At 35.0% G+C, this 10347-nt stretch overlaps 1 protein-coding gene across 8 annotated transcripts in view; it reads right to left on the bottom strand.

The window, feature by feature from the left end:
- Positions 1-2191: 2191 nt before the first annotated feature.
- LOC134235059 (potassium voltage-gated channel protein Shaw-like) overlaps positions 2192-10347 on the bottom strand; it is a 32880-nt gene continuing 24724 nt past the window's right edge. For 4 of the 8 annotated variants that reach the window (XM_062717141.1, XM_062717142.1, XM_062717143.1 and 1 more), the window contains 3 exons: positions 9892-10068; positions 8549-8722; positions 2192-4353 (listed from right to left, as the gene is read on the bottom strand). In XM_062717141.1, coding sequence (XP_062573125.1) covers positions 4196-4353; positions 8549-8722; positions 9892-10068 — 509 coding nt within the window. In that variant the 3' untranslated portion in view covers positions 2192-4195. The remainder of the gene's footprint in view (positions 4354-8548; positions 8723-9891; positions 10069-10347) is intronic. The other 4 variants (XM_062717145.1, XM_062717146.1, XM_062717147.1 and 1 more) reach the window with 1 other exon arrangement.

Here is a 10347-nt window from a genome sequence, read left to right as displayed (position 1 = left end):
ACAAAATTGACAAAACAAGAGGTGCACAGAAATTGAATAATGTTTACAACAATAGACAAAAGCTCACTTTAGCTTTGGCTCATGTTAGCTAAAAATGGAGCATTATATACCATTTGTAAATAAATCAAGGTCAATAATATGTTTATCCTATTTTATTTACTCGCTTCCAAGAGAAACACACTTGGTTCCAAGAGAAACAAACTGGGTTCCAACTATGTCAGAAAGTTTGTTCTTTGGTTCGATATTTTTAACTCTTTAGTACAAGTAGTTCCATATTCACTTTTTGCTTACTTGAAAGCTGAACTTTTCTGATCACTCACTGTCAGATGTCTGTCTGTCTCCTACCTTCCATCTGTCCGTATTCTTTTCACATTTTCAACTTCTTCTCTAGAACCTTTTGCCAGTTTAAATAAATAAAATATCTCTTGGTAAAGGGGATTCTAAAATATTAATATGAAGGACAAATCATCCAACCAAGGGTGGATAATCAAGTAAATGCAAAAATAAGGGGGGGGGGGTAAAAATCTATAGAACCACTGGGTCAGAAAAAGCTGAAACATGCATGGAAGCTTCTTGAGATGGTGTAGATTCTAAATTTGTTTAAATCACGCCCCCAGGGATAGTGTGGGGCCACAATAAGAAATGAATATAAATATAAGGAGAATCTTCTCACTGGACCTGAAAGACCAAAAATAAGAGGAAAGCTTCCCAAGGTAATATTGAAAGTGAATAATAGTAATTTACATCAGGTGTCCCAGGGGTGAGATGGGGCTACATTAGGTATCTTATAAAGAAAAGCTTTAAAACTCTTCACAAGAGCAGCAAAACCATGATGAATCTTAGTACTAGTAATGTGGAATCATCCTCTAGTAATGCAGATTTCTTTTTCTTCAACTAAAGCCTCCTGTAATTAGGTTGAGGTCAATAAGGGCAATCAAAATTTTACCTAAGAATAGATATACCATATAACCTTGTATTTCATAATATTGCTGGGAAAAAGGCTTGCAGAAAAGCTGGGCCAAAGGGATTCAGTTGAGCATTGTCTCCCATAGCCCTCCCTGTTTTAATCACAGCAATTTCTTTTTACCAACTCTTGTTTATCTCCCCTTGGAAGCGAGCTTGAGCCTTTTAAGCCCAGGGATAGGTTGAAACCACAATAGGGAATCAAAGTTTATGGGAAAATTCCTTTAATATCTTCCCAAAAACCAATGGTCCAGAAAAGTTGAAACTTGTGTGAAAGTTTGTTGGGGTAAAGTAGATTCAAATTTCCAAATCATGACCCCAGAGGGTAGGGTGGGGCCACATTAGAGAATCCAGGTTGTACACTGAAATATAAAGGAAAGCTTGGCAAGAATAAGCTGACACTTATATGGAAGCTTCTTAGGGTAGTGTAGATTCTAAATTCAAATCATAACCCCCGGGAGTAGGATGGCGCTACAAGGGGTAAAATCTGGTGAAGAACTACTCAGGTGAGCGTTGTGGGCCAAGGGCCTCTTATGAATTGGAATTTCCTCTATCCAATTATGCTCTGTGTCGGCTCTAGATTTATAATCAAAACTGGCTTACTGGTTCTTGAGAAGATTGTTGAAAAATATGAAAAGTTTAAAGATGGGCTGACGCTGGGCAATGGGTGGTCAGAAAGGTTCACTTTCAAGAGCTTAAGTTTATAAGCTCAGTTAATTTGAAATTTTCACTAAATGAGTGACTTTTTCAGACGACCCTTCGGCAATTTAATCAAAGTGCATCGTAATCAATGTCGGTACATTTCTCAAATCGAGTCTAGAACTCGGAAAATAATGCATTTCTAAAGCTTTATTGTCTCCCACAGAATTCAGTGGGCACCTGGTGTACACAGATACAATAAAGATTCCTAGCTATCTGTTCCTCCTCACACAATATATGTTTTATTATGACGACCTAACTGATTGAACCATTGATTTCCGGTAAACAGGTTAATATAGTCGTATCAGAAAACACCAGCTTGTATGTTTTAAAGTATTTTCCCGTACTCCTTCTTTTAGATCATTGATCGCCACTGAAATTACTGCGACATCACTCAGATCTTAGATTGATGCGCGCTGAAATTAATCTGTCTTGAAGTTTGACTGTACATTCGCGTGCTGTGTAGCCACAGGGCAAAAGTGGGAAAGACACAGCGACTGAAATTAAACTAGATACACAATAACGAGGCTGAATAAGACAATGATTTATTATCATTTTGCAGTTTCTGTAACAAAGTGAAAATGTCCAGTTTTTACAGAGTCAGTTCATAAGACAGCAAGTTAAAACCCCGTCAGAGGATTTCTATATATAGATCAAGATCAGTCGTTAATAGGAGGGAGGAAAAAGGGCGGCAGAGTAAGAAGTGTCTGTAATATATGAAAACTCAAGACGTGCTAAAATCTGACAGGATTTGATTTTCTTTTTGTAATTGATATGATTATCCTCATCCTTTTGAAGCTATTTTCTACAATTAGAACAACTCTACATGTACATCCGTCTACAGTCTGTTTGGGAGTTGATCGATATTTCTGCCTGCAGTGATCTTTTGGCATTTTTTTTTCTATGCTGTATTTTCTTTGAGTGAATAGAAAGTTTACCTTTCGTAGATAAAAAAAAAACATTGCTACACAGAAAGCCAAAATGGATAACAAGTTTATTTTCTGAAACAAGTTTTTCTTTTTAATATTGTCGAATACAAATAATCACAATGAGTTGCTGTTGTTTGCGATAACTATTTCCGAATATTTAATATTGATTTTCGAAATAAAAAAGCAGCTTATACAAAGATGCAATGATTTTTTCTTCTTAAAAAGGTGTTTTTTTGTGTAGCATATGGTTTAACAATAAAAATTTTTGTTTGTATATAAAGGAATATTGGGTGTTTGACTGGCTATATTTAGAGGGGAGAATGAGAAAAATAAATTTCGCTGTGTATATATTTATAATATTATAAACAATTATATACATGAACCACACACACGATTGATATACATTGTTCAACAAATAGAACTGATAAGTTCCGTTTCCGGTCTACAACCGGAAGTACTCAACACTAGGGGAAAAGAAAAATAAAATTCTACAAGAAATCAACAGCATATTTAAAAAATCAGCGTATCTCAACAAACCACTGGGGTCACTCAGAAACATTAGCTGTGCCACTAAGCACAAAAATGAATTAAGTGACGCCTACCCAGGTCAATTTACCATGACAATATTAGTTGGTGCCTGTAGAAACGTACAAGATATAAACTACAAGTGCTAACAATGTAAACTAGTATACTTTTTCTTATTCAATTTAACTCTAATTCATAATTTGTGATTCATATTTATTCTACTTTGTAAACTTGAACATTTTCTATTAACAAATTTTGGAGTTTATCCTAGTTTAATATTTGTCTTCTAAAATTTTACTCTATGGCTGAATATCATGATAATTGAATCTTTAAACTGTAGGAAAAATCCAAATAATAGGCGATTTTGAGACACTGAGTCTAAAAGACTTAAAAACTTTTCAACATAAAATTCTTGGCATTTAACTACATACAGTGCGTAAAGATGTACACAGCAAGATTACTCAGTTGTGGAGAATCTTCCTTCCATGTTATGACAATACTGAAGCTGTATATAATATCGTTCGGTTGCGTTGTACATGTTAACAAAACAAAGGACTCGCTATCAGTCAGTGATAGCATTCTCAGGGGGTTCGTTGCAAATTGTTTTGTGACCAATTTTAACTAAGGAGGAAACGGTAAACAATTTTAAATTGTGCACATTGTGATATAAGTATTGGTTTCGTATATGGGGAATAACTCTGATTTGACACTTTAAACTGATAAGAATCTACATTTTTTGCCATTAATGAAATTCTCTAGTTAATTACATGGGACAACATTTAATATGTGTAAAGGGGTCAACATCACAGACGTGGGAAGTGAATGAATTCAAATATTTGTTTATATAGAAATATAGATGGAAAAATCATCACATTTCTATGCATGTTCCTAACCTACACCAGGTGTCGCTTTGTCATGTGAAGCAGAACACGAGGACATTCTACAGGTAACTAGCCATTCTCCGACAGTCCCACTTCCGGTTTCGAAGAGCAGACGTGACGTCATAAACTTTATTTTCCGATATGTCTTGCTCGGCTGGAAGTCACTTAACTGGACGACATAGCGACACGAAGCCTGGGTTACGTGTTGACAGCCACTAGATTGTTGGACTTTGGGGGTGAGGTGGAGGGGGAGTAGTGTCTAGGCTCCGTCGCGTTGTTCACGGCTGAAGAGTTTGATATTTTGGAGGGGTCTGTTGCAGCACCATCTGTCACGTGAGCACTGTTCACTAAGTCTGCTGCAAAAAAAAATTATTAAAATCAAATGTAGTTCCTGATAGACATAACGAAATTGTGGACACCGTTCAATAGTGCAAAATACATGTATCGTTTAGAAATCCAAATCTGGATTCTGGTATTAACCTAAACTGTTTGATTGTACATGTATTTGTATTTTTACATCCGAATTTTTGAAGCCATTGTTATGAATCACCCAATAAAGAATTTATTGCAAATTTTCTTTTTAATTTCCATCCTCAAATAAGAATGGAATAAACGATTCCTTCCATAGCTTCGAAAAAACTCTTTCTAAAATCAATCGACAAGTATTTTATTTACATGCAACTGAAATTTATTGGTCATGTATTTGCTTGTTACATTGTAAAATCGGGAATCTTGATTTTTTTTCCCCAAACGTTTTACCATCATAATGGCATGATTTATTAGCGTCACGTGATGCAAATTGGTCGTCACGTGATACACATTTTTGTCCCCCGCTTGAAAAGTGGGGGATATTAATTTGGGTCTGTCCATCCGTCCGTCTGTCTAGCTGTCTGTCCGTCTTTCTGTCTGTCTGTAATGCTTTCGTTTCCACACGATATCTCGAGAAGCCTTTGAGCTTTCGCAATGAAATTTTGAAAAGCAACTCCCTATGGGCTAAAGAAGAACCCAATTAATTTTGAGGTCAAAAGGTCAAAGGTCAAGGTCATTAATTTGCAAATTCTGTCTGTTATAATACTTTCGTTTCCGCGCGATATCTCGAGAACCCTTTGAGCTTTTGCAATGAAATTTTACGTAACAACTCCCTGTGGCCTAGGGAAGATCCTTATTGATTTTGAGGTCAAAAGGTCAAAGTTCAAGGTCGTAAATTTATATATTCTGTCTGTATGAAACACTATCCTTTCCGGGAGATATTTCAAGAAGATTTTGAGCTTTTGCAATGTAATATTATACCAAAACTCCCTAGGACGTCTCTCGCCCCTCTCAAAGTGTCCCGCCCCTTTTGTTTTATTAGTATTTATTGTATTACGTCGCTATTTTTAGCACAGGGGCATAAAGAGAGTTATTACGTATAAAACAGGTTCTCAGTGGACTTTATTAATATTCTTATTATATCTATTAGAACTGTTTAATAAAGGTTAAATTAGACACCATGCATCGTGTAAAATTTTGACAATATCGTGAATATATACAAGTTTGTGACTTCATTCTTGCATATAATTTTCGTAAACGTGAAGCAGTTCCGTGGTCTAGTGGTATGTCTCTCACTTCACATGTGAGAGGTCCCGGATTCGAATCCCGGACGATCCATTTTCTTTTTTTTTCCGAAATATTTTTTTCTACTAAATGATAGTATTCAGCATGTGAAATGAAAAAATTTATGAGGTCTGGTTTGTACAAACTCATAAATCATCATTAATGTGATAAATATTCCATATAAAAAGAATCTTCTATACACATAATAAAGAATAAGCAATCAAATCTTTATATTTATATTGGCATATTTTATTTGCTTCAGTATACATGTGTATATTTAATAATTCTACAAATTCAGTCAAGGGGGTCCGACCCCCTCTCCCCCCGAACTGCGCATGGTTTACTTTTTCCCTAAGCGGGGGGACACAAATTCTCTGAATTAGCTTGTATAATTTGGTGTTCTTCCATTCCAACCACAACAGAACTGATGGAACCACAGAGGAACCGTTTCATTAACACCAGGCCTCCCTCTCCTATCGAAGTCAAAAAGTAAAGGGTTGACGTTTTTTATAATCTGACTGACCTATGGGGGCAAGTAACAGTCGTTTTCCTCCTTTTTCACCCACCCTTTACTAATCTATTACAGTTTACGATGGTCACCCCACTAAGTAGAGAAGATAAATAGATCTTGACAAATCTCTTATGATCCATAAAACCTGCAGCAGACCAAATGCAGACAAATGAACAATTTTGATAATTAACAAACAAATGACTATTTCATGTGTAAAAAGAAATGGGAGCGGAGCTATAACTTTCCATACAGGAAGACCGATGCGTAATATCAATGTTCAGTGCGTCTTCAATGCATAGAAAAATTTAGCTTCCTATTGTTTGAAATATTTATTATCTATCTTCTTTTGGGCTTGTCTTGTTAAATGATTATGGAAAATGACCCTCTCTTGTCGTAATTATTAATGTATAGGGAATACTTTTTTGTTAGATGAGTCGGTTTACGTGTTTAGTCTGATTGCTTGATACTTTGATAGCGTGCAACAGAATAATCTTGAATGATTAAGTCGATGTCATTAAAGTATATAGTTAGAAGGTAAACAGTTCTTTTATTTTGACTCGAAAAGGTATTAAGTATAATTGACAAATAAAATGACTCGTTTGAGTTTTCAAGAAGATAAACTTGACAAGAAGGTTCTCTTTTTTTTTAAAGTGATAAGAAAAAGTAATCGATATCAAAAAGCTGTAATTAATACAAATCCGTGAACACGGTGTAAAACATGTCAAGTTGCATGTAACTCTTTTATGGAATCAGGTGCCTTGGAGTTGTAAACATTCCCTGATAACTAGTAACGCCTAGAGCCTAATTATGTATAAATCAAGTAGACAGAGTACTCTGTATTGACGCACAGGACGTTTAACAGTTCGTAACAACATGTTTTCGAGGTTGGCAGGGTTGGTCTAATTAAAAGACAAAAAGACCAAACCTCACAAATTCTCTCTTATCGATGAAGAAGGTTACATGTTTTGAGTCTCTGATCAACTGTTTAACAACTAAAAATTTAAATTCTAATGAATCGATTTCGACTTCCTTTATCAAAATTTTCCCGAACTTTTTCGTAGTCCTCTGACTTTTCCCTTTATTCTATGAAACTCGGAACTCGAAAGTTACCCGCTAGGTGTCGTTTTTGGATCACTTCCGTAATTTCTGGTTTGACATTTCCAAATTTTTCACATTTGACGCTGAATACTCGGATAACTGGGGAATGTCTGGGCAATTGAATGGAACGATTAAAAACAAAAATATCCACCGAAACAAGATATCATGACACATTTTGGTGACATATAGTAGTTATACGATATTTTAGGCCCGATATTCAAGAGGGGTCCGATGTAAACAACCGAAGTGACTTACCTTCTCTATTTTATAATACCAGGGTATGACTTTTTTTTAGTAAATCGTTAAATCTATGTTATTTTTTTGGATTTTTCATATGGAATACGTTGTAAATAAGTACTAGAAACATTATTCATGACAAGAAAAAAAAAGAAAAAAAAAGTTGACCAGGGGTGTACATGTATATAAGGGGGCGGGGGGTCCTGTCCACAAGTATCCACAAGTACCTGTGACCCCACTTTTGATATATCCTTGATAATTTTTGTTTTACAAGTATATCAACTGCATGACTTTTGAATTAGAAAAATACGTAGTATTCTCAATATGTTAACTTTCTCTATACTTTAAGAACTGTAAAGTAAACTTCATTAGTAAGCTTACTCGTGATTATAGAACAATAAAGTAACTTGACTTGTAAACTAACTTGACTTTGAATACTATACAAGATTAGGTAACTTACACTAATCTACATAACTACTAAGTTAGCTATATTAATAAATTGTTTTTTGACATTTAGAATGTAATTATATGTAGTACGCTTTCAGTGGTTCATTAACTTGATTGACTTATTTTTGACTTAGTGAAGAATACTTGATAAGTTTAAAAGTTAACTTACTCTAAACTTGAACAAAAAGTAGCTAGATTAGATAGTTCTCTCCTTTTGGATTTTGTCATAACGAGGTTTGACTTTGTATAAACTAGAATAAATAACATTCTTGTCATGGATTTTGTCATGAGGTTTGACTATGTAAAAAATAGACTAGAATAGATGAAGAACTCTCCTCTTGGATTTTGAGATAATGAAGTTTGACTGTGTATAACGGAGATGAGATACCGTTCTCTTCTCTTCAATGGTTTTTGGCATAACGAGGTTTGACTCTGTATTTAGTGGACTAATAAGATAACGTACCCTTCTCTTGTTTTTGGCATTGCAAGTTTTAACTGACTGTGTATTTAGTGGACTATTTAGATAATAACGTTCTCTTTTCTTGGTTTCTGGCATTACGAGGTTTGTGTATTTAGTGAACCATTAAGATAACGTATCCTTCTCCTTGTTTGGGGGATAACGAAGTTTGACTGTGTATTTAGTGGACTTTATTTAGATGACGTACCCTTCTCCTGGTTTTGTGGTGACCCGGTGGTGGTGGCAGTGGCGGGACTGGAGACAGAGTTGCTGTTGACCCCAAGGCTGACTGATGTGGGGGTCGTACATTTACTCGCTCCCACAGGTGTGCTGTTAAGGTTGGCGTTTGGCGCCATAATCAAGCTCGTGATTCCTGTGGCATCTATCAAAGAAAAAAACATACCTAGATACATTTATAAAGTCTTATGTCAGCTGTATATTCAGTGTAAAGTTAGTCACAGTGTACCAAGTCCATTTACTTGTTAATACTTCAACGGAATTCTGATTTCAAGTTTTTAAAAAAGAAACAAAAATGCAGTAAGATAATGATAATGTATTGGTTATATATATGATATAAACCGATTAATGTATATATCTTAAACCTATGAACTGCATGTTTTTGATATTTTTAACCAATGCTTATAGGATTTTTTTTTGTATGTATATGATATAAACCGATTCATGTATATACCTTAAACCTATGAACTGCATGTTTTGGACATTTTTAACCAATGCTTATAGGATTTTTTTAATTACTCAGAGGGAATCATCTTTGTAAGAATAATTTTTTTAAATTTTATCCAAATTTAAACTACAGGGCTCTCAGAGACAAAGAATGTTGCTGAAGTTGTAAATATGGCGGGCATTACAAACAAGTTATAAAATGACGTTAATTTGAAGCTATCGCTCTGTCTTTGCGGTTTTTTTTTAAATGTCTGTCTTTAAAATAAATAAACCATTCTTTATATTTGTGCAAAACTTCCTTACATAAATACTGGCTAACTTTTTTTTTAATTTTTGCTATAACACCGAGTTTAACGCTTCATTGTGTATTCTGGTGTCTCCCTGTCTTTTGTAATCTGCGTGTTTATATACAGTAACCATTATTTACCAGCACTCACTCCGCAGAAATCGAACATTCCAATCTCGGTAACATTAACGACAGCATGCAACTCCAACATGGATGGTGATATCGATTTTAAGTAAACATAAAGTTAGAACTACGCTTAAAAAGGAGAAGATCTACAACTAAAATGCTGTAAGCCACATTGAATGCAAGCCGTGCTTCGCTACACGCAAAAGCTTGTTGTTTCTGTAAACCAGTTGTAAGTAGCGGAAATTATTTCCATGGTTTTGTTCGTGATTTGAAATCTCATAATATAACAACATTTATAGAAATCAATAAATACAAGATAGGGGGAAAAAATCTAAGCTAGTTTTAGAAGTAAATATGGTTCTATGAATTCTTATAAGTAAATTAAAAAAGGATTTTAAGAATTTTAAACAGAACAATGACGACAAAAAGCCACAAAACTTCCTCAGAATACAAACCAGTTGGCTTAATTTCGGTAACTTTTAGAGGGGTTCCGGGGTTAGAACTTATTTCCACTAGTCGCGGGGGATTCTTGTCTACCACATGGGATTGGGGTCGGGATCGAGGTACCGTATTATCCTCTTTATCGGTGTGATTTATCATCAACATCGGGATCGATTCCTCTCCTGCTCGGCCTACAGAAGCAACACAAAATGCACATATTAGCACACAACAACATGCGATTAGTACAAAACCAGCAAAAATAAACAATATCTACCATCGTCTACACGGAAGTGTTAGCAAGTACAGAGTCACATTCTACCATGGAAACAGTTTTTATTAATAACCAATGGCTAATTTTCCTCCTCGCAATGGGTTAATTAACTGTACGGGCTGCTTTACAAACTTTCTCTTGGTAAATCAGCTCAGTCTCAGTAAACCTCTTTTATAAGATATAATTATCAGATTGGCTG

Source organism: Saccostrea cucullata, unplaced genomic scaffold (assembly GCF_032062105.1).
Source record: "Saccostrea cucullata isolate Sc308-1 unplaced genomic scaffold, CSIRO_AGI_Scuc_v1 ctg17, whole genome shotgun sequence".
NCBI lineage: Eukaryota > Metazoa > Mollusca > Bivalvia > Ostreida > Ostreidae > Saccostrea > Saccostrea cuccullata.
Note: the sequence above shows the minus strand (reverse complement) of the source record. Positions and strands in the feature narration are given on the sequence as shown.